The 25,023-nt window shown below is 39.3% G+C and overlaps 1 protein-coding gene across 12 annotated transcripts in view; it reads left to right on the top strand.

Annotated features, from left to right (window-relative positions):
• The window catches only part of KDM4C (lysine demethylase 4C), a 266,115-nt gene that overhangs the window by 118,507 nt on the left and 122,585 nt on the right, over nt 1-25,023 (top strand). For all 12 annotated transcript variants that reach the window (XM_030511824.1, XM_030511826.1, XM_030511827.1 and 9 more), the window contains one exon: nt 23,387-23,580. In XM_030511824.1, coding sequence (XP_030367684.1) covers nt 23,387-23,580 — 194 coding nt within the window. The remainder of the gene's footprint in view (nt 1-23,386; nt 23,581-25,023) is intronic.

Raw genomic sequence — 25,023 nt, 5'->3', positions numbered from 1 at the left:
TTGTTTGCTTGTTTAGTGGCTTAAAAAGATAACCCTCTAGGATATAAGTAGCAGGAATGGCTGCTGGCAGCACTTAAAAATGATAAAGTACTACCAAGACCTTCCGTCTACTTAGATGGTAACTGTGAGAACCCTGCAGGATGTTATTGGATAGAAGAAGTGCAATTGTAAATAGTATCAGTAACAACTTCTTTTTGTTGTTTTTGTACTAGGGATACGAAACTATAGAAAACTGTAGTAATACTCATCTGAAAGATTGCGCAATTCTTACCGCTTATGTCCAAGAAAAGTTAATTCAAAAAGTTGTTGGAAATTTAGAAAACTTGGTTTATTGACTTAGGTCAGAGCTGAATAGATAGCACAAGCATGGAAGCGGGATTGAGAAGCAAACGAAGATTTTATGTATAACTGCATTTTAGCTTTCTGGTTTTCTCCCTATATGCATAATTTTTATGTCTGTTGGATGGGTCCAGGACACCAAACTGTACTTGAGTCATGGGTAACCAGATGCTCTGGGTCTGTTGCAGACGTGGTGTGTTTAAAAACATTATCCTTGAAGTATGAAAGTGTTCACTCCAGTACAAATATAAATTAATCACATCGGCAATCTATGAATAGTTAGGCTAGTATCACAATGACATTTTTATGCCTGGTGGAAGTGAAGTTCCAGATTGGGATCCTGTAAAAACAGTTCAGAAAGACGTAACAAGATACTTTCTCTTCTCAATATTGTAGTGGGCAACCTGGTAGGTCAACTGGGGAGAAAGATGTGATGTAGCTGTAATTCTGTAGACATAAACTAGAACTGCAGAAGTATATGACAGGAATGAATTAAGCTTACTTTTTTCCAGAGGTGAATGCTGAGTTCCAGAGCAGGAGGACAAGAAAGGGCAAAAAACCCCAAAACCTTTTGCTTCTTGTGCAATAGAAATAGCCATCTTGATTCTGCTTTCATTTTGTTATTAGCAACCACATGGTTTTACTTCCTTTAAACTGAAATATTGCTTGTTACAGTCCCCAGAAATGAAGAAGTAATAAAATGTCAACCTGCTTAAAAGCTATCCTTAAAAATAGGAAAAGTAACTAGTGAGTCTTTAAATCAATGTTTTTTAGTACTTACAGTATACTGCTTGGTATCTTTTTTTCTTTCTTTTTCTCATTTTCTGTATGATTAGCCTGAAAGAAGTAAACATTAGAAGGAATATAACCCTCATGATCCAGGCTGTATTTGGTAGGTACCTAGCAAAAGGGGTTAGTTGTGGATATTTCTGTGGTAATTCCAGGCTTTTTGTTAGGTGATTTATTTCATTCCACTTGATCATATATGAAGAATGTGAACTTTTGGTAGTGCATTTTAGTAGTTCTGTTTACTGCAGTCTGTAAGAATGTTATCCTTGAGGAAGAAGACATAGCATATAATAAACCCGTCACAGTTCCTTCTGTATTTCTTCAGTTGTGAAGAAGTTGCCTTTTTAGAGTATGCAGGGTAGAAGAGTGTGGTGTTTGCCGAGTTAATATTTCACAGAAAAATTAATTTAAGATGATGTGCATCTTGTTTTAAGAAAGGTTATCTTGCTACTATTTTTTCCTGTAACTCAAACATTTCAGATATATTTGTGGTGAATTTGGATAAGAAACATTTCTGACCATGGTTGCAATCTTTATTTATAATTTCTTTCAGCTCAATTTTTCTTCTGATTGTTTCTCTCTTGAATCCAGGTTTACTTTCCCCTTAACTACCTATATTCACAGAGCTTCTGATTCTGCAAGGTGTGGTGCATACTTAGCATCTGTTGAAGTCAACAGAAGCTGAAGAAACTGCATTTTCTCTGAAGATAGATAACCTTAGAGGGAACTTTTAAAGGAACTTATGGAAGGACTCATAGTCCCTCTATCTTCCCTGTTGTGAGTTCATGATTGTACAAGTCCGGAGTTTAAATTACTTGTTTGTTTCCAGTAGGGTTGGTTACACTTGAAAAGAACATGAAGTAATGTTCCCCTTTTTGTGTCACGTCCTTCCCAGCAGCAGGTCTAGTGTTCACTGCATGTGTCTATTAAGCATTAATTCTTTAACTGTATTTTAGAGAGAGAGTGCAATATGGTATGTTCCAGTGCAAGAATCTTAATTCCTACACAAACATATGGCATAGAATTATCTACTTAAAAGATGGAACAATCTGATAATAATTTGGTGGAGTGACATCTGCACAATAAAATAAGATGCTGATCACACTGGAAAAGTAAATGCAAAAGTTTTATACTAACTATTCTGACATCATCAGAAAGCCATTATCATTCCTCCATGGAATGTAAAAATTTAATGATCTAATTTGGTCTTATCACATGCAATATAAATAAAAAATAACCTTATTAAGTATTCAGACACCCATGCTGAACACAAAACTTTTAAGTGCTATTTTCTAGAATTTGGACTTCAAGCACTTACATATGTTTAACAGGGAGTAAGGAAAAAACATTAGAAGAAAAATAAAAATTCTGTGGTCATTTCCATCCTTCACTGAAGATGTTTACATATTCTGTTCTATTCTTTGCATAGTTTAGTATCTTCCCTTGGTCCTGCCATCAAGATACGTAATTTAACATCAATCTGTACTTTTGGGGAAAAAAATCATGTTTGCACTAGGACATAATTACAGCTTTTTCCTGAATCAAATGAGAATGGTGATTCTTTGAGGGTAATATGAAGTGTGTTCATGTTAGAATGCCAGATATCAACTTGGAGAGAAATCTCCTGCAAATCAAAACCCAGACTCATGAAGGTCTGCAAGGAAGCATCACTTTATTTTTGAATGCACGTGACTGAACACCAAGATGTTTGATGATGACACCTCTTCTGTTTTAGACATCGCAACTGAGCATTTCACCTCCATCATCAGTTCTTCAAAACGGAATGGAAATACCCCAAAATTTGGACACTGCATTGAAATTGAACTCAATTCTGCTCATAGAGTTGGGATTCTTAATTAGAGCTGTTACAGACTAAGCTATTGTTTTCTTTAACTGAAATATTGGTAGCTTTTTAAATATGCAGCAAACAAGGAAAAGATCTATTAAAAATTATGGAAACGTGTAACAAACTCTGATTCTCGTGCTTTAAATTGGTTACTACACTGAGATAGTTCTGTATTAACTATCTGATTACATAAAGAGAAAACTTCACTTTTTTAGTGCAAGTGTTTAAGGGCAGAATAGGGCATGAGTTGATCACAGCATTTCAGTATTGCAATACTTAGTTTATATAAAATGTATTTAATGTAGAATTAGAACAGTCAATGCTATTTCATATTGATCTTTTTATCTCTTCGTTTAAATCTAGTTTTGCCACTTCAATTTGCTGTGTCACGCAGCCAGGAAATATGGCTTTTGCATTTCTCTGTGGAAAACTACTGCTGTTCAAACTTCTTTTTTTTCTTTCTTACTTTGTTTCCAGAAGAAGATATTTATGAATGTAGAGCATATTTATGTAGGTTTTCTTCATGACAGTTAATAGATCACAATGAAAAGGCATTTTTCAAGGCATAAGTAAAAGAACTGCATATAGTGATTTCCTTTTACAAATCTGTATTTACAGCCTCTTTTCTTCGTGTCACTGTAGAAAACATACAGATTTGTTTTTTTCTTTTAAACCAGAAATATTGGCTTGAATGAGGTTGAATTGTCTTAGGTTGGTCTTCACTGTTTGCCAGCCTATGGAACTGATAGCAGCTCTTTTTTGATAGATTTCAGGCTAGCTGCAGGTGGGGATAGAACATTTCATAGAAATGTATGGAACGGTTAAAAGCTAATATAGAGTTGATGCAGAAACCACTTTTACTCTTTGGACGTGTTCTGTCAGATTAATAGACTTTTCACAGATTAAAAGCAACTGGGATATCATACAGGACCATTTTTTGGTTTTATCAATTCTCTCTGCCAAATACAAACCTCCAGTAAAGGGTTCTTGGAGTGAAAGGCATGTAACACAATATTCTTTTGCAGGAAATGCAAACAAGATGTTTTTATGACTTTAAATCCTTTAAATTTCAATAGCAGTTTTATTTATTTTGGGTGGAATAAATGTATCTTTTTAAATGGACTAAAAATCAGTGAAAGAATACATTTCATGGTTTTTAAAAACCACAGTAATGTGAACTCCATACATAAAGTCTTGTGCCTGTCTGATTAAACCAAATATTTTAAAGGCTATGACAGCATTAGAAATGCAATATTAATGTTTTTATGCTCACCCAAATAGTTAAGAATATTCATATTTAATATCCTAGATGAGCTGATTATGAAGTGGTAAATCTGATTACCTAATTGTCTGGGAAACATCAGTGTCGTGGTTTGAGCCCAGCCGGTAACTCAGAACCACACAGCCGCTCGCTCACTCCCCCCCCACCCTTCTTCCTCCCCCCGCTCCCGGAGGGATGGGGAGGAGAATGGGAAGAATGCAACTCCCACGGGTTGAGATAAGAGCAGTCCCGCAACTAAGGTATAACACAAAACCACTACTGCTACCACCAATGATAATAACGATTAGTGAAATAACAAGGGGAGAGGATACAATTGCTCACCACCCGCCGACCGATACCCAGCCCGACCCGAGCAGTGATCTGGGCCTTCCGGGTAACTCCCCCCGGTTTATATACTGGGCATGACGTGCTGTGGTATGGAATACCCCTTTGGCTAGTTTGGGTCAGGTGTCCTGTCTCTGCTTCCTCCCGGCTTCCCCTCCTCCCTGGCAAAGCATGAGACTGAGAAAGTCCTTGGTTGGAATAAACATTACTTAGCAACAACTAAAAACATCGGTGTTATCAGCGTTGTTCCCAGGCTGAAAGTTAAAAACACAGCACTGCACCAGCTACTAAGCAGGAGAAAAATGACTGCTGTAGCTGAACCCAGGACAGTATCCACCCCTTATTCCATACCATTCACGTCATGCTCAGATCCCACATCTCTCAGCACACCATCACCCCTGTCCCATATATACACATATATATACACCCACACCCACACACAGAGAAAGATATCGTTCCCTAGTCCATGGACCAATCCCTGTAAAATTGCTGAACTCATCCAGTCCATGATGTCAGGTTCCATCTCTTGTAATAGTCTTTCAGGGCAGGAGGGACGGTACATAGTGTTGGGTTGTTGCCTGCTGATGATACCGCCAAACTCATCTGGTCACTGCTGAGCTCGTCTGGTTTCCTCAAAATTCATTCTTTGTTGAGGTGATGATCGGAGGGAAGTCAGGGTCAATGGCTGGTGACCTGAAGATATCTAGCTGGTGGGCTATAAAAGTGTTATAAAGCAGGCAACAGCGTACAATTGAGTTCATTGGCTGTTTTCCCCCAAAATCAAATCCCCTTGAGGTACACATCGGACTTGCCCATCTTCCCGCATTACCCACCAAGTATATCCAGGTCCCTGAGCAAAAGCAACCCCACGAGTGGGTTTGCCTTTACCTGAAGCAGGAATAACCCAGACTGTCTTCCCCAACAAATTCTTTATGTGCACCACAGGAACTTTATCCCCCTCTACAGTACGTAAAAGTTCTGATTGGGCTGGGCCAGCCCTGTTGGCAGATCCCCTAGTGTTGACCAACCAGGTGGCTTTTGGTAAATGTGTATCCCAGTGTTTGAAAGTCCCATCACCCATTGCTCTCAGTGTAGTTTTTAACAGCCCATTGTACTGTTCGATTTTCCCAGAGGCTGGTGCATGGTAGGGGATGTGGTATACCCACTCAATGCCATGCTCTTTGGCCCAAGTGTCTATGAGGTTGTTCCGGAAATGAGTCCCATTGTCTGACTCAATTCTCTCTGGGGTGCCGTGTCGCCACAAGACTTGTTTCTCAAGGCCCAGGATAGTGTTCCGGGCAGTGGCGTGGGACACAGCGTATGTTTCCGGCCAGCCGGTGGTTGCTTCCACCATGGTAAGCACATAGCGCTTGCCCTGGCGGGTTGGTGGGAGTGTGATATAGTCAATCTGCCAGGCCTCCCCATATTTGTACTTCAGCCATCGTCCTCCATACCAGAGAGGCTTTAACCGCTTGGCTTGCTTAATTGCAGCACATGTTTCACATTCGTGAATAACCTGGGCAATAGTGTCCATCGTTAAGTCCACCCCTCGATCACGAGCCCATCTATATGTTGCATCTCTGCCTTGATGGCCTGAGGTGTCATGGGCCCACCGGGCTAAAAATAATTCACCCTTATGTTGCCAATCCAAGTCCATCTGAGCCACTTTAATCTTAGCAGCTTTATCCACTTGCTGGTTATTCTGGTGTTCCTCAGTGGCCCGACTCTTGGGTACATGAGCATCTACGTGGCGTACCTTCACCACCAGGTTCTGCACCCGAGCAGCGATATCTTGCCACAATGCAGCAGCCCAGATGGGTTTACTTCTGCGTTGCCAGTTGCTCTGCTTCCATTGCTGCAACCACCCCCACAGGGCATTTGCCACCATCCATGAGTCAGTATAGAGATAAAGTACTGGCCATTTTTCTCGTTCAGCAATGTCCAAGGCCAGCTGGATGGCTTTCACCTCTGCAAATTGACTCGATTCACCCTCTCCCTCAGCAGTTTCTGCAACTTGTTGCAGGGGACTCCACACAGCTGCCTTCCATCTCCGATGCTTTCCCACAATACGGCAGGACCCATCAGTAAACAAGGCATATTGCTTTTCACTCTCTGACAGTTCATTATATGGTGGGGCCTCTTCAGCACGCGTCACCTCCTCTTCTGGTGACATCCCAAAATCTTTGCCCTCTGGCCAGTCCATGATGACTTCTAGAATTCCTGGACGACTGGGATTTCCTATTCGAGCTCGTTGTGTAATTAGTGCGGCCCACTTACTCCATGTAGCATCAGTTGCATGATGTGTAGAGGAGACCCTGCCTTTGAACATCCAGCCCAGCACAGGCAACCGGGGTGCCAGGAGGAGCTGCGCTTCAGTTCCAATCACTTCTGAGGCAGCTCGAACCCCTTCATAGGCTGCCAGTATCTCTTTTTCAGTGGGAGTGTAGCTGGCCTCAGATCCTTTATATCCCCGACTCCAAAAGCCAAGGGGTCGACCTCGAGTCTCCCCTGGAGCTTTCTGCCAGAGGCTCCAGGTAGGACCATTCTCCCCAGCTGCGGTATAGAGCACATTTTTCACATCTGGCCCGGCCCGGACTGGTCCAAGGGCTACTGCATGAACTATTTCTCGTTTAATTTGTTCAAAGGCTTGTTGTTGCTCAGGGCCCCATTTGAAATCATTCTTCTTCCGGGTCACGTGGTAGAGAGGGCTTACAATCAGACTGTAATTTGGGATGTGCATTCTCCAGAACCCCACAACACCTAAGAAAGCTTGTGTTTCTTTCTTGTTAGTTGGTGGAGACATTGCTGTTATCTTGTTGATCACGTCTGTGGGGATCTGGCGGCGTCCATCTTGCCATTTTATTCCCAAAAATTGAATCTCCTGTGCAGGTCCCTTGACCTTATTCCGTCTTATGGCAAAACCAGCCTTCAGCAGGATTTGGATTATTTTCCTCCCTTTCTCAAAAACTTCTTCCGCTGTATCACCCCACACGATGATGTCATCAATGTATTGAAGGTGTTCTGGAGCTTGCCCCTGTTCCAGTGCAGTCTGGATCAATCCATGGCAGATGGTAGGGCTGTGTTTCCACCCCTGGGGCAGTCGGTTCCAAGTGTACTGGACGCCCCTCCAAGTGAAAGCAAACTGTGGCCTGCATTCTGCTGCCAAAGGGATTGAGAAAAATGCATTGGCAATGTCAATTGTGGCATACCACTTGGCTGCCTTTGACTCCAGTTCATACTGAAGTTCTAACATGTCCGGTACGGCAGCACTCAATGGTGGTGTGACTTCGTTCAGGCCACGATAGTCTACTGTTAATCTCCACTCTCCATTAGACTTTTGCACTGGCCATATGGGGCTATTAAAGGGTGAGCGGGTCCTGCTGATCACTCCTTGGCTCTCCAGTCTGCGGATCAGCTTATGAATGGGAATCAAGGAGTCTCGGTTGGTGCGATATTGCCGCCGGTGCACTGTTGTGGTCGCAATTGGCACTTGTTGTTCTTCGACCTTCAGCAACCCCACAACAGAAGGATCCTCTGAGAGACCGGGTAAGGTGGACAGCTGCTTAATTTCCTCTGTCTCCAAGGCAGCGATACCAAAAGCCCATGTATACCCTTTTGGGTCTTTGAAATACCCTCTCCTGAGATAGTCTATGCCAAGGATGCATGGAGCCCCTGGACCAGTTACAATGGGGTGCTTTTGCCACTTCCTCCCAGTCAGGCTGATTTCAGCTTCCAGCATAGTTAAGGCTTGGGATCCTCCTGTCACTCCAGAAATAGAAATGGGTTTCACCCCTTGATACCTTGATGGCATCAGAGTACACTGTGCACCGGTATCTACTAGAGCCTTATACTTCTGTGGGGCTGATGTGCCAGGCCATCTGATCCACACAGTCCAGTAAACCCGATTATCCCTCTCCTCCACCTGGCTGGAGGCAGGGCCCCTCTAATAGTGATCACAAAATTCTCCACTTCTGTCTTGTAGAAAGGGATTAGTATTCCTTATCACAGGAGCTGGAGTAAAATCAGCTCTTTCGCTCCATCTGGGAAACTGCTCGCCAGAGACTGGAGCAGCAGCTTTCCTGGGAGGATCATCCTTGACCATTGTTCTCCTCTTCAGTTCACGCACCCGTTGCTCCAGAGCTGAAGTAGGTTTTCCATCCCACTTTCTCATGTCTTCTCCATGATCCCGCAGGTAAAACCATAGGGTGGCCCGTGGCGTGTACCTCCTATATTTTCTTTCTCGAGCAGTAGGGCGCCTTCTGTTGATAGCTGAGACATGGGTTGGTACGCGTGGAGAGCTGGATAGATCGGATAAATCGTCTCTCAATTGTTTGAACTCCTGGGACAGTTTTTCCACAGCTGAAATGATGGAAGGGGTGAGATTGTCTTCGAACTCTCGGAGTTGACGAATCAGGAAATCCACTGTTGGTGATACTCCGTCATTCCAGGTCATTGATGCCAATGTGTGGGCACATGATGATGGCGCACTCCGTGTAAGTTTCCGCCACATGGGTCGTGTACATTCGACTTCATCTGGGTCTACGGATGTGTTCCTGGAATCCGGCCTACGATAGATCATCTCTATAATGGCTGATTCCCTCAGGGACTGGATGCCTTTCTCTATCGTGGTCCAGTTGGCTGAGCGATTCGTAATATCGTCTTTGTAGGGAAACCTTTCCTTCACAGCTGCCAGGAGCCGCCTCCAAAGACTGAGGGCTCGCTTCTCTCTTGCAATCGCTTTGTCAATTCCTCCTTCCTTAGCAAGTGATCCCAGCTGCTTGGCTTCCCTACCTTCTAGTTCATGACCGTCGGCCCCATTGTCCCAGCACCGGAGCAACCAGGTGACAATGTGCTCCCCTGGAAGACGGGTGAAATCTTTTCGCATATTCCGTAGTTCGGTTGAGGTCCGGGGTCGAGAAGTGACCTCTTCTTCTTCTTCCTCTTCCTCTGACCCACGTAGTAGTAACTCTTGTTCAGGTGCTGTTGCATATAGTAATGGCACTGGGTCTTCATCTTTCTTCGCTTCGCGGGTTGCTCTTTGTGCCTTTCGTCTGCTTTTGCTTACAGGGGCAACAGACATTGTCACAAACTGGACATTTGGTTTAGCTGCAGTGTTTGTCACTGTGGTTGGAGTGGCTGCAGTGTCTGCCACTAGGATTGGAGTGGTTGCAATGTCTATTGCTGGGGTTGGTGCAGCTGTTGTGCTTGGGAGTTGAGTAACACCAACAGCTGCATTATCTGTTGCTGTCGGGGTTTGAGTAGCTACTGTGCTTGTCACTGGGGTTGGTGTAGCTGCAGTGCTTGGAGTAGCCATATTGTCTGTTGCTGTCGGGGTTTGAATAGCTACTGTGCATGTCACTGGGGTTGGTGTAGCTGTGGTGCTTGGAGTAGCTATATTGTCTGTTGCTGTCGGGGTTTGAGTAGCTACTGTGCTTGTCACTGGGGTTGGTGTGGCTGTGGTGCTTGGAGTAGCCGCATTGTCTGTTGCTGTCGGGGTTTGAGTAGCTGTTGTGCTTGTCACTGGGGTTGGTGTAACTGCTGTATTTGAAGTTGGAGTAGTTGCGTTGTCTGTTGTGGTCAGGGTTTGAGTAGCTGTTGTGCTTGTCACTGGGGTTGATGTAGCTGCTGTACTTGGAGTAGCTGTGTTGACTGTTGTGGTCAGGGTCTGAGTAGCTGCTGTGCTTGTAGTTGGCATAGCTGCGTTGTCTGTTGCTTTGCCATCAGATCCAGAGACATTTTTTTCCCTTTGAAGGTGCTGGATAGTGTTGAGCAGGGCTCTGTAGGCATAGGCCAAGCCCCAGCACGTTGCCAAAATTTGTCCCTCTCTGGTATAACCAGGACGACAGCACACCTCGTTTAAGTGTTTTACTAGTTTTTCCGGATGTTGCACTTGTTCAGTGGTGAAGTTCCAAAGCACTGGAGGGGCCCACTGGCCTAGATACTTGCCCATACTATCCCACACACCCTGCCACTCATAACTGTCCAGCCTCAGGGAAAATCTCCTGGTGGTCCTCCTATATCGTCGTCTAACCCTAGACCAGATTCGAACCTGATACTGCTGAATTTTTGACGTTAAACGAAATAGGATGTTCCTACGACGGGATGGCCGTGGGTAAAACACACTCCGTATGTTTGCCAACATGCTGATCCCCAGCACAATCAGCAGGCAGGTTTCAAGGGTACTCAAAGGCCATCTAAAACCTTCAGAACTCTCAATTGCTGTTGCAAATAGGCTGGTGGGGGAATGGGGGGTGAAAGAGAATGCTTCCTTCGTAAGTTTACCCCCCCGAGGAGAAAAAAAAAGATATGCAATTGCTAAAATATTTCATTATATACCTCCCAATGTATAGTGGTGATGGCCACGCTGGAAGCACAAACCAGACCAGTTTCATGATCAATGAGTCTATTGTATTACAAGTCATTACCATGAAGTACAGTGAAACAAGAACCTTAGCCCAGGCCCCCCAGCCGATAAACGCTAAAACAGCAAATAGTGGCTGTAAGTAAGGTACAACATGCTGAAACTCTGAGATCAAGCGCAACACGTCTGAGAGCCAAATAATCACCATTGTGACGAGTAGTAACAATGAATGCTTATCACAAATATGATTAAACACACTCTGGTCAGATCTGTCGTTATCTCAACCTTTCGTGCCCCACGTTGGGCGCCAAAAAGAACTGTCGTGGTTTGAGCCCAGCCGGTAACTCAGAACCACACAGCCGCTCGCTCACTCCCCCCCCCCCCTTCTTCCTCCCCCCGCTCCCGGAGGGATGGGGAGGAGAATGGGAAGAATGCAACTCCCACGGGTTGAGATAAGAGCAGTCCCGCAACTAAGGTATAACAGAAAACCACTACTGCTACCACCAATGATAATAACGATTAGTGAAATAACAAGGGGAGAGGATACAATTGCTCACCACCCGCCGACCGATACCCAGCCCGACCCGAGCAGTGATCTGGGCCTTCCGGGTAACTCCCCCCGGTTTATATACTGGGCATGACGTGCTGTGGTATGGAATACCCCTTTGGCTAGTTTGGGTCAGGTGTCCTGTCTCTGCTTCCTCCCGGCTTCCCCTCCTCCCTGGCAAAGCATGAGACTGAGAAAGTCCTTGGTTGGAATAAACATTACTTAGCAACAACTAAAAACATCGGTGTTATCAGCGTTGTTCCCAGGCTGAAAGTTAAAAAACACAGCACTGCACCAGCTACTAAGCAGGAGAAAAATGACTGCTATAGCTGAACCCAGGACAATCAGACAGGTACTCCTAGTAAACTATTTATCCTAAATTTTGGGCCCAATCCACAGGAAGCTAGCCACATTTTTGCTTTGCCTGTAGAAGCTTTGTTACTTTTATTAGATTTTATGACTACAGAAATTTTTATCTCCCTGTGGTGTTGTGGGAAAATATCTATTTATTTGGCAGAAAAAAATTCTATAAGCAGCATGTCATATTGTCACTCTTTCACAAGCAGAATCCCGATCTTGTGTCAAAACATAAGGAAGAATTGGCTGATAGCGATTCTGATTACTTTAGAAAGTAATTATTGAAAGAAGGCATATAGATCTTAAATGATCCTTTTTATCTTTTAGAGCCACCCAAAATAAATAATGATAAAATGACACATATTCTTTATTGTATGCCGTTTAATAAGAAAAGAACTAAACCAAGCATACTGTTTGATAAGAGCAAAGTCATTGTCTTAACAGTGTGATGCCCTTTGAATCTACTTGCTACAAATGATCAGCATTTGGAAACATTTTTGGAAAGCTCCTCCCACTGCATCATAACTCTTGGTAGAGAAGTTTCTAAGCGTTTTGTGTTCACTTACACAGCCTTCTGCCCTACCCATATGCGAGAAAAGTGTTTTAAAAGTTTGCCAATTAGCATATGTTTAATTGTATGCAGATTTAAAAGTATTAAAGCATATTAAAGAGGTCTTAAGCACAGTTGGTGTGTCAAGAATCATCCATGACTACTTGCTGATTAAAGACAAAACTGTTTTGAACACACTACTTAACAACCTCTTGATGCCAAGGAGTTGTGGTGGTGTATGATGTAAGTTGGTATAAACAAGTCAATAGTGCAGTAACCTAGTCAAGAAAGTAATGATACTTTTCTGCTTTGCAAACATACAGATCTCTGCTCATCCTACCTTCCCAGCTTTAGAGGTGGCTGGAGGATCTTGTGGATGTGAGAGTGTGGGAGAAAGACCATGGATGCATGTACTGTCTGTTCTTTTATATAGCTGTACAGGTTTTGGTTCTGAAATTCTTTTAGTGTTCAGTACATGATGGTGATGCTCTGCAATACTGAATTCTTTTCATTCTGTATTTCCTGGGCATCAAGACACAGTCCTGTCTAATGCAGCACAAGGTAAAATCTCAAAATAAAATTACAAAAATGGGTTTTTTTTAAAAGTGGTTTTTTTTTTGTTTGTTTGTTGTTTTTTTTTTAATTTTCTGTGCAGTCTTTGATGCTACCATATACTTCTTGTGTCAGTAAGTTGACCATCTAGCTTACTTCTTAACAGGTTAATGGCAAGTGAATGCTGTTATTCCAAGTAATGCTGATACTTGGAGATATCAGCTACACTAGGCTTTTGTCAGGCAAAGAGGTAATGGATTGAGAGCAGTTCTGTTATAGGCTGTTTAATAAAATATGTTGAACCAAAAAGATGGCAAGTAATGCTCATACTTTAGTAAATGATTTTCAATTTCTTATCTAATAATGAGCCTGCATGCTCCACACTGAGCTCTGTATACCAGCTTCATACTCATTCTTACCTGTTGTAACACTTGGTGATACTTAAGTTTGCACTAACTGCCATTCTCTTTTATAGAGTTATGAACGTACATTAAGATACATATATATATTTATATATACATACATCTTATGTAGCTGCATATATACCTGCAGAGTTAGTGTGGTTTTGTTTCTGTGAAAAGCTTGACCACCACTAGAACAGAATTGTTACTTCTTTTCCGGGAAAGCTTCTGCCTTATATCTGTAGTTTTTAGCATAGGAGCCATGGTCAGTGCAGCAATCTAACCACTTCAGTGAAAAGTGAAGTAATGTCTGTATTTTCAACTGTAGGGCATGGTAAATTATCTGAGGTAAGAAGAATATTGATCATCATCTTCTGTCAAGTTCTTCATTTGATTATCATTCTTTTTAAAACCATAAGCCAGAAAGGCCTGTGTTGTCAACATCATTGTTCCTTCATTTCTTTCTTCACTTGAGTGGAAGGAAATTCTGTTGCTTTGAATGGTCTGTCATTTTTTTTCATTAGGAGTTTAAATTGAATACAATCTCTGTTTACACTGAGCCTTTCTGTTTGTCTATCATATCTGTTAGCTGGAAACTCATATTTTCTAGGAATGGGTTCAATTTTCCATGACTATTGGCAGATGTTTCTCTAGGATCTTCAGTGACAGTGATGTATTTGTTGATAACCCAGTGCTTGCTAGAAGGGACTTTGCTTCGCATCAGTAAGTCTGCTTTTTTTGTATGAGAGCTTTAGACAACAGAAATGTTCAGTTTCTTCCAAAAATGTCTAGGGGTTGTTTCGTCCTATTTTGAATGCATGCTTCATGCAATGAATTTTCCTTTGGTTCAGCTACTCTTTCTTCTTTGCAGCAGCTGAAATACATAATGCCCTGGTTCTGTTCTTTTGATTCATTTTTTTGCAAGTTATTTGTTTGAGTAATTTTAGTAGTTGAGCTCAGTGTTCCAAGATACTACCCGTAAGAGCTGGGTTGTGAGTTGATTTCATTCTTTTAGTGTTGTTACTGTTTTCATGCTCAACTTGCCGCTTCGGTACCCAGGTGGGAACATTAGAGATGTTTGGTTCGTAGGCCTGCAACATGGTTTATAGCAAGTGTGTCAGTGTCTGAACAGGAAAACTTCTGGTGTGTTTTCCATACAGGTTTTATTTATTAGAGGAAAAAGTCATAGAGGATTCTGCAGTTTCTGTCTTACTGACATTTTCTCCTACTTTCTCATCCTCTCCTACCTTCCCAAACTTGGACAACCTGTGTTACAAAGCCTCTTTTCTCAACGTGGTAACACAGCACCAACACATCACTGTTGGCCACATGGTTTACTTAACACTGACAGAAAATCTTCATTTTGAAGGTTGTTCTAATTGGGTGTTCCCCCCCCCGCCTTTTTTCTGAGGGTTGGAAGTGATGGTTTTTTTTTAAATGTGATTTTATTTTTTTTAATATCACAATGCTTCGTTGCTTACTTAATTTGGATTTAAATAGTGGTAGAAAATTGCATAGCTATGGTTTCTTTCCTTTCCTTTCCATCTTTACTTAAAAAGGGCAAGATATATAAATGAGTAGATGCAGATTAATTGAAATTTCTGGAGTTTTATTACCTTTTAAAGTACATGGTAGGACCATGTTATTTTTTCGTTGATATTTTTCTGCCCTCTCTTTTTTTTTTTTTTTTGATTTCACTCCCCACCCCCCTTTAATAGAATTGGAATAGTAGGAGAGCCTTAAAAAAAAAATAAAATTTAAGAACTGGGAAAGTTATTTTCTTTTCCTCTGTTCGGTTTAGAAATAAAGTCTAACATCTGGAGCAGGGAACTGAAAATTGAATATATTCTAGTCTCAATTCTGACTGTGGCTTGTCATGTGACCTTCATAAACAAGCCTTTCTGTGGTCTAGTTTCTTCTTCTCTGTTATCAGGAAGAAACATTAATATTTGCAAAACATTCTGAAACTCCTGGCATGAAGATGTGTAGAGGTACAGATTTTTTCATCCTCTGTTGGAAGGTATATAGGTTTTCTAAATATTGTTCTGCTCTGCTGAGCAAGAGTACGAGTGAAGTATCTTTGGGAGACATAAACTCTATCTGTAAGTCATGTTGGCCAAAATATGATTCAGTAGATAGACAATCTAGAATAAATGTCTTAGGTGTTAATTTTTGTAGTTCTTATGCTCTGTGAATTTTCAGTTAAGAATAACATTTAACAAATGGAGCAGAGAGGTTATTAATGTATAAGGAAAGCAGTATTTGATTCAGCCCGGTGAGTGCTATTTGCACGTTTTCAGAAGCTGCAAGATGTATCTAAGTAAGTGATGAAATTTGGACATCTAAGTCTTGAAAAACTGAGCCCAGCTTTTGCAAGAATTTCTCATATGCCTTAAGAGAGACTTAATGCATACGGTGGTGCTTTACATGCTTTACATGAGACTTGACCATAGCTTTTCCTTCTGATTGGAATTTCATTGCTTTCTTCTCCTTCTCCCAAGCAGAAGCATTACGTGCTGTGATTTACCATTGGTAACATTAATTTGCTGGTTTTAACATCCCTTAATACAATGTTCTAGGCGCTAAAAGGTGAAACTTGAGAAAAATGTGTCATGACATTTTAGAACATCTTCAAAATGTTTAGAAAAATTATTTTCTGAACTTCAAAAAGTGATTTGTCATTTTATTAATATAAGGGCAAGTCAGTATTCCATTTGCAATGCTGTGCTTCAGAAGCAACTTTGAAGAATGCTCAACAGTTCTAAGGCTATAGATGGTTTTTAGTAGTATTTAGTTTTCAATGTGATCTATCTGCGAGCATTATCACATGTAAATGCAACTGATTTTTAATGGTGGCAGCTAGGTTTGGTGCTCTGTAAAATAAGACTTGTGGAAAAAAAATGGGTGTATACTAATCTGGTTATATTACCATGAATCTTCAATTATTGTTAAATGTGAACCTGAGTTTAAAAAAAGAATTCTGAAAGTCCTGGCAGTAATTTGAGTTGGTGGAATAACTCGCAACATTAGTAGTGATACACTGATACCTTAATTGTGCCAGAAAATGGTCGTAAAGAATCCAGTGGAGGTAGTGGTTTGTTTTAGCCAATAAACAAAGCTCCACAATAACAGAAAAGGTTGTTATTCCTCAGCCCATCTACTCATACCAGGTTTATATCTATGTCTCTTCCCAGAACTTCCATTAATCTGCAATATGTTCTAATTTGAGGTTTTGCCCAGCTGATATGTAGGAATACAATTTAAAAAATTGATAACCTATTGATTTCCTGTTGAGTTAATTTGGAATAGAGAAGGAGTATTTCCTAGGTTTCCTGTTATACTGACTTCTTACCTATAGTATATTACAACTATCCCTTTGCCGTAATCAGTGAACTAAGGATATATGTAATTGTCCAGAATTGCTAAACTTGGGTCTCCTGTGAATTCCTTTTTTATGCTTGATAGTACTAAACTTTCTGTAAGTAAACCCATGATAGTGACTGTGGAGTTTGTGGAATCAAAGTGAGGCATGACATAGTTATGGGCCTGTATTAAGTATTGCACAACTACAATTTACTGTTTATAATGAGATATGTCTATATATATGTATTATTGCAAAGAGTACTTGTAGGAGATATTTTAGAATTGGTTAATTCTGATCTGCTGCAGACAGAGATTAATTTCGGTAGAAAAAATTATAACTTCACAGGGTCAGAATCCTTCCATTTTAAAATACAGGAATTAGAAGACAATTTAAGGGACAGAAGCCTTCATTTTCTGGATCTGAGGTAATGCAGACCAAAGGTACTGGGAAACGTACAGAGCTACGATAAGCATGGAGCAAGGGTAGTTGACACACAGCAGAGAAACAAAGACTCCAGACAAAGCGTTTCTGTGTACAGGCATCAGGGATGGACGGAGAAGTGAACATGAGTGAAAGAACAGAAAAATTTGGGCTAGAAATGCAGAGTAAAATCAGAATGAAGAGAAGAAAGTTAGTAGCTAACAATTAAATCTTCAAAGAGGTAAGAGTAGTACCAGGAAAGATACCAGTAAAAGATTTATGGTAATAGGATGCAGAAGGGTAGTATAGTTGTGGAAACGCAGGAAATTATTTTCAAGACATGTTAAAAAATAATCCAAACCAAACCCCAAAAAACAACCAATGAAAAAAACCCACAACCCAAGCAAAAACCAACCCTCCCAAATCCGCAAACAACCCCCAAACCAGCAGCAAACCTTAACCAATTGTTTCACAGAGATACCTTTTTAACAATTTTATTTGCACTCAAAAGGGTTGAGCTTTGTTGGCAAAGATAGTTCACACTGTATCAAACATGGCAGCATGGATTGCAATAATCCTGCTTTTCCCCTCCTTTCCCCCTTAAAATTAGTGGATAGATAGGTGTCGAAACTTGGCAAATGAGAATGCTTTTGTGTGCATTAATCTTGTTATTTGGAATGACAACTTGGATTTAGAGTTCAAGACAACCTGTAAAATTACTGAACAAAGGTAAAGCCCCTTTTCTCGCTGTGTATTGTAGTATCTTTCTGCTCTTATCTTTACCTGTCTCCAGCAAGTTCCTTGGATCATAGTCCAATGCCTAGCTTCCATTTTGAATTTCACCAGTTTTCTCATCTGCATGCCTCATATTTAATTCAGTGGTTTCTGGATTACATAAACAAGGAAAGTATAAACAAAAAGGCGTAACAGGCAGGTAAGATAAAGAGAAAGGAGGGCTGGGAGGTGGAATATTTTAAAAAAAGATGGGGTTCATTCAACTGTGTCCTGTCACACTGTTTCTGTTGCTGGGTTTCAAAGAGATGGGAAGAAAACAGCCATATTTTTTTCAGTAGCATGTGGGGCTGATGGAATCAGTTCTACATAATATAAATTGAGTCTTTTTTTGTGTAGGAATGTGTAGGTAGCATTATGTGTAAGTGTAAAATAAATTGGAAATAGGAATAAAGTTAAAAAACAGGTGTTTTGTAATGTAGTAAAATAGTGGACTTTCTTTTTAATATTGTACACTATTTGCCTATGCATTTATGAATACAAATAACGAATTAATGAGAAAGATTTTATTCTGTTATTTACCCCAAACATCTTAGAATATGTATAAAAAGAACCCTAGGAGAGTGGTGTTTGAATTTGTATTTTTGTTGTGTTTGTGGATGTGTCAGGGAAGGTTTGCCAAAGGAAGGCTTGCTTTATTGAAGCTTGCATGGATGGCTAACTGGTATCAAAAGATTTCTGCAACGCTGCCTACAAGTTGCCAGAAGGTCAGTGTGAAAATATATCACTGCCTGATTCTATAGCAAAGAACAGTTACTGTTAGTAGGATTTATTAAATCCTATCCTCATAACAGTACCTATCAAACACTTCTTCTATAGGTAGTCTGCAGGAAGCAGTTCCAGTTGCAGCACCTTTAAAAAGTTGTTTATCAAAACACATTTTTTACACTGTTTGAACGTGATTCATTTACAGTATTGCAAGAAGAGTGGAATATAGTGGGTCAAGTACTCTGTTAAGTGCAGTTGAAGGTAAGCTGGTAAGAAGAATCTAAATTATTTAAAATGTCTCCTTCAATAAATATATCATAGCAACTGTACCATGAAGAAAGCTTCAATCATTATAAGCAGTTAGGAAGGTGAAAAATATCAGTGAAAAATAGCTTGACTAGATCATTTTTAGAGTGTGCATTTTGGATTGGGACTTACGTAGTGTCTAAAGAAGGTTACCACCCTAATACTTGTCTCACTCTGCTAATTTTTGTGTTTGTTATATGTTTTGTAAAAATCCATTCTCTCTTTACAAAGAAGATAACTTTTCGTGGTTTCTCTTGACTGTTATTCTCACACATGCTGTTCCACAGGTGTATAGAAAAAGAGTTTATCTATGCTGTGCAGTTGTAATGTAAATTAGGTGCTTCTTTTTTCCTGGAATGATTATATAAAGAAAGGACAAAAATTTAGCCTAATGAAGTACTACTATTCTGCTTCAATTTAATACTTTAGAAGAATTTTAACTAAAGTAGGTTTCAGATATAGTGAAAATCACATTTAATTAAGAAAATCCAATACTGAGTGCCAAATGTCCAAAATCTTCCAGCTGTTTTGAGCTTAATGTTTAAATATTTTGAGACTGTAGTATAACAACTGATGTTTAGGTTGAGAAGATATTTTTGTGGATGAAGATATAATTTAACGTCTTAAAAGGTGCATCATCAGGTATACTTCATTGAAGTAACAGAGAAAAGTGCAAATCACAAAGTCTTGACTCTGGATATATATTTCTGTGCTTACAACTGTGGTACTAAGAAATACTATTCCCCTTCTACTATTCAAATTATAAAATAAATCATCTAGTTGCTTTCTGTTGCAGCAAAATATTATATTATCTACAGAGTGAATATCTCTATGTTAATTTTAAAAATCTAGTTATTCTCTTTGATGAAGTGTTTAATATTAATGATGAAGTATTATAAAGACCCTTAAGACATATACTTGATTCTTAATGGTATAAAATGTTTTTCAAGAGCTGTGTTTAGAGCTATTTTTAGGTACTAGTATAGATGGTAGTGGGTCAGTGTGCTGCTGATTCACACATGAATTCTGCAGTTACCTGAGTGAGAGCAATTGTGAGAAAAATGCCACTACTTTAAAGTGTGCTTATGTATGTGTCTTACTCAAATATGCGTAAGTCTGGAAGCTTGTTGTATTCCTTTAGATTTTCCTGAGTCAGAGTCTGAAATGGGAAGAATGTAACATTGTGGGTGTTTTTTTTGTTTGTTTGTTGTTTGTTTTTTGTTTTTTTTTTTTTTTTTTGTGGTTTTTTTTTTTTTTTTTTTTTTTTTTGTGTGGGGGTGGTTAGAGCAAAATATTATTCTTTTTTTTCCATTCACAAATGTCAAGTATTTGGGAAAATTCTTTTGGCTGAGTATGAATCTCCTAGGTAATTTTCTTATGTTACAAATATATCTCACAGTTATACCAATTAGTTAAAATTACTGGAACATTCTTCTTTCAATTTATTGCTATAAAGGTTTGCAACTACCAATAAATGCTATTTGAAGTGCTCAACTCCAAGCTGTATCTTTATGATAGGATAAATAATATTTATAACAATAATAATAATACTAACAATGCTGACATTGATGATGGTAGTAGTAAGAATTTAATAGTAAGAATTGTGAGAGAGTTGTTCCCTTAAGTATTCTGATTGTCTGCTAATGTTTGATTGAAGAATATGTATCAGACTAATTCTGCTTCATATAGAAAATGATTCTTTCCAGTGCAAAGGTTGTGATGTTTATCTGTGGCAACATCAGTTGTATTTTACATGGTGATCCAACAACTTCAATTTTGCATTTATTTTGAAAAATATTAAAACATACTTCCAAAATTATAGTGGTCCATGGAAGCATAACTGTGAGTATTTTAGTGGACTGTTGCATGTCTCCTTTGTATCTGTCCCTAGAGGCTTCTTCAACAGAATGACATTTAGTTTTGCTTTAGAGAGAATCTTTCATTCACTTTTTTGTCTTGGGAGCAGAAAGCCATATAACTGTCAGCTACAAGTCAGTCAGATGGGAAATGAAGAAAAAGCATTAAAATCCATTGCCGCCACCACCACCAAGAAGAACAAAAAACCCTCCTGATTATTTATTTATCAAAGCAACAAGTTTTTTTGTGGTGTGGGTGTGTGTTTTATTGGTTTTTGTTTGTTTGTTTGTTTGGGGTGTTTTTTTTCTGTTTCCCCCCCCCTAGGCTCATTTTAGGGAATATGAGTAGAAATTGTTTTAAGAATGTATCTGCTGTAATTGTCTGATATGATACTTCCAAATATTTCCACTCTTCAGTGCGTAGAAGCCTGCCTTCTGTGTTTTCAGGCAAGCAGTGATACTGTTGAGTATGGTGTTTCTCCATTACTTTTTACTCAAAAATGTATGTTTTCAAAGTTTTAAAACTTCTACAGAATTCTATGATATTTTTAATACCTGCTTGTTTTTAAAAATGATTTACAGTAGTTCCATTAAAATGTAGTGGAAACTGATCAAGGATTACAGGAAGACAAAAATTCTGTGCCTCATTTGGACATAAATTATTTTGAGTCTGTACATGTATTATTATTGTCATTCAATCATAGAATGCATTTTATTTCTTGATGTATTTTCTTCTTTGGTACTTCAATGCTGACTCAAGCAATTATTTTCTTCCAAACCACTAGAGGTCTAGGGGTCTAACAGCAAAACCAATAATCCTGTAAATCTTTGCTTTAACAACCATTTCTGTATGTAGCAACATGGCTTGAATATGAAAGGATTTTGTGTGTAAATGGAGAGAAAACTCAGTGCTGGTTTTCTTTGTGTTACAAATTTCATTTTGAAAAGTTGAAAATATTACAGTGGACCATCTATGCGCCTTTCCTGTATACAGTAGTATCTTCATTGCTTTTCTGTCATTATATATTGTGAGTGGTCAAGGACTCTCTGACTGAGACACACTGTAAATAAGGTTAAGTCTCTTACAAAATGTGTGCATACCTGCATAAATGTATGTTGTTTGAAAATAAGGAAAATTCTGTTCATGGTTTGGGTAAAAACTATCATCGAAGACAGCTGCATAAAATTACTATTTCTGTGTTGAATTTCTTTTCTGCTTTCCGTTCCATCTCCCATTAGAGGGCAGTGTTGTGAACATACAGCGTGTTGATATTGACATATTGAAAGGAAAGCAAGAATTTTTAGTACATCTCGGATGCCGCCTTTTCATTATGTAACTTGTGATTTTTTAAGGGGAAGAAAGTTGGACTAGAAATGATAGGTGGAAGTAGCAGTTAAAGACATTTTTATCCAGCTCATAGAAAACTAGCTAGGTGAAAAGTTACATTCAATCCATTGTGTGTTTCACCTTTTCTATGATTAAACACTCTCCTGATTTAAAAAGCAGTGATACACCTAGCTGTAGCAAACTTAGAAAGCCAGGTCTTGCATTTACCACTTTTTTAATGTATCTGCTTACCTGAAGGAAAGTACTATCTCAGTTTTGCCCTTTAGCAGAGTCATTTAGCTGTAATGCTGAAAGTTTGTCCATTAGAGACTATGTGTTTTAAACTGTATGTTTTTAAACTATATATTTGGCTTTTAATTAGAATAATTACTGAACAATGTACTGGGTTTACATGGCAAGGTTTTGGTACTATTGGGTGACTTCTGTGAGAAGGGATCAGGAGCTTATCTAATTCCAAAATGAACCTGCTGCTGCCCAAAGCCGAGCCTGTCAGTGGCTCTGGTGGCACCCCTGTGATTGCATGTTTGAGAAAGGGTGCAAAAACCTGTGCAGCAGCTGTGAGAGAGATGAGTAAGGAAAATGTGAACGAAACAGCCCTGCAGGTATCAGAGTCAGGAATGAAGTTCAGCTTGGGAAAAAGGAGTGTGAGGGAAGTTGGTGTTAGGGTTTTTTTTTTTATTTCTCACTATCCTAATCTGTTATTAATTGGCAATAAGTAGATTTAATTTCCTCAAGCTGAGTCTGCAGTGGTAATTGGTCAGTGATCTTCCTGTCCTTGATATGTACTCGTATGCATTTTCTTTTCATGAGTTAAAAGCTAGGACTTTAAGCCTGTAAAGATTTTTGGGCCAGGTGGATACTACATGAGTTAGTTTTAAAGATAAAATTGTGATGCCACCGAAGATACATGCGGTCTCTGCATTCAACAGCGTATTATGCCTAAAACTATCAAGAACAGCTAACAAAGCAAAAAGACTTGCTATAATTTCTTTCTGGTTTTCACCTCTAGGAGTTAATCAAACAATGCAGTGTCCCTAAGTACCTTTGTGGAATCCTAGTGTGTCACATTTATTCAGATAGTATATTCTTTTGAACCATCCTTACCCCTGAAAAAGTGAGAAAGAGGGAAGAAGGAACATTTTGATTAGAGTTGGTTTTCACATGTGGGATTTTTATTTTGAACTTTCTTTACTGCAAACGGCAGCATATTCTCGTCATTTACATATTCCTGTCTTCTCTTGCAGTGCACTTGTAGGAGAGACATGGTGAAAATATCAATGGACATCTTTGTGAGGAAGTTTCAACCGGACAGATACCAGCTCTGGAAACAAGGAAAGGATATATACACTATTGATCATACAAAACCAACTCCTGAATCAACACCTGAAGTGAAGACTTGGCTACAGAGAAAAAAGAAAATAAAGAAATTTCCCAAGAGGTATTTATATTTATCCTCCATTTAATTGTCTTCAATATGATGTCAATTTCCTTTTTGTTTCTTTTTTGACACTTTCTCTAATCTGTTCTTTTTTTTTCTTTTGAAATTCATTTACCAAAACAAAGTTTGTTTTTCTGTTTTGTGTATTAAGACAAACTTGGGAGAAGCAGGAGTGACTATGAAAAATTAATTCAACTTACGTGTTACGTATATAGCTGAAGTTGATGAATATGGGGAGCATCAAAATGCGTTCTAGTGTGGTATTTAGAATCTTTCTTTAGTAGAGATTAAAGTTAAATATATAGTTAAAATTTTCAAGGTGTGGTTGGTTGCCATTGTTTATAGTGACATCTGCAACTGAAAGACAAGGGAGAAGTCTCCTAAGAGTTGAGGAAAAAGTTAAATTGGAAAAACTTATCATGAAGCTGTGGTGTAATCCAAACAGTTGTGTGAAGTCTCTAGCAATAGTCTTAGCCCTCGCTTCCATCAAGCTCCCAGGAGATATCACTGCCTTTTTGGCACACTCTCACAGTGCTGCAGCCCAAACCTCTCTGTGTTTACCACAGGTCTATCACAGATCATAATTTGTCATAAGGAAGGCCTAGATCTCAGTTGTTGGTGCTGACACCACTAAGAAAATTAGGAGGAAAATGACAGCTTGTCACTGAAGCTGTCAAGTTGATGTCTTTAATAGGTCAAATTTGGCCTATTAAAGCAGTTTCACAGCTGGATCTATTTTCTTGATATGCATCATGTTTTTTCTTTGCATTGTAGAAACATTTTTTGTACGCTAATGTTTTTCTGTCTTAACAGGATCTTTATAGGTTTTCTTCTTCGTTAATCTAATGAAGATCTATATAATTTCTAGCCTAGGGCAGTTTTATTTGCTTATTGTGGAGTGCAGTTTGCTGGGTTAAAGATAATACTGAATTTTTTAAGACCTTCTTCCTCCTTCAAATCATCTTACAATACAGTTACGTTTAAAACTTGCTCTTAAGCTGTATTTCCTAATTTTCCTTGTCAGTTAATGTATAATTTCTTGAGGAAAATGATAGGAAAGTCAAACCAGAAAAGAAGACGACGAACTGCCACTGCAGTGGAACATTATGGTTGAGAAATACAACACTTATGTTTGTTCTGGATAAGAACAGTTTGTGGGGTAGAATCAGTCCTTGAAGGCAACCAGTGAAGCAGCTGGAGAGCAAATTTATTAGTATGTGTATAATATTAACCCAGGCAGAGAGAGAAAAATTCTGTTGTTTAGTTGAATGCTATTTTGCCTGTAGTATGTTTCACTGTATGCATTGTACAGCATGACTGTAAGTTCACACTTGGACCAGCAGTGATTAATTTGGTAGTCCCTTCCAGCTAACCAGTTTTAACTAAAAGCAAAGAGTTTATAATAATAGTGTTGAAAGTTTTATCATACGAACACATGGTCTG

This window comes from Strigops habroptila, chromosome Z (assembly GCF_004027225.2).
Source record: "Strigops habroptila isolate Jane chromosome Z, bStrHab1.2.pri, whole genome shotgun sequence".
In the NCBI taxonomy this organism is placed as follows: domain Eukaryota; kingdom Metazoa; phylum Chordata; class Aves; order Psittaciformes; family Psittacidae; genus Strigops; species Strigops habroptila.
Note: the sequence above shows the minus strand (reverse complement) of the source record. Positions and strands in the feature narration are given on the sequence as shown.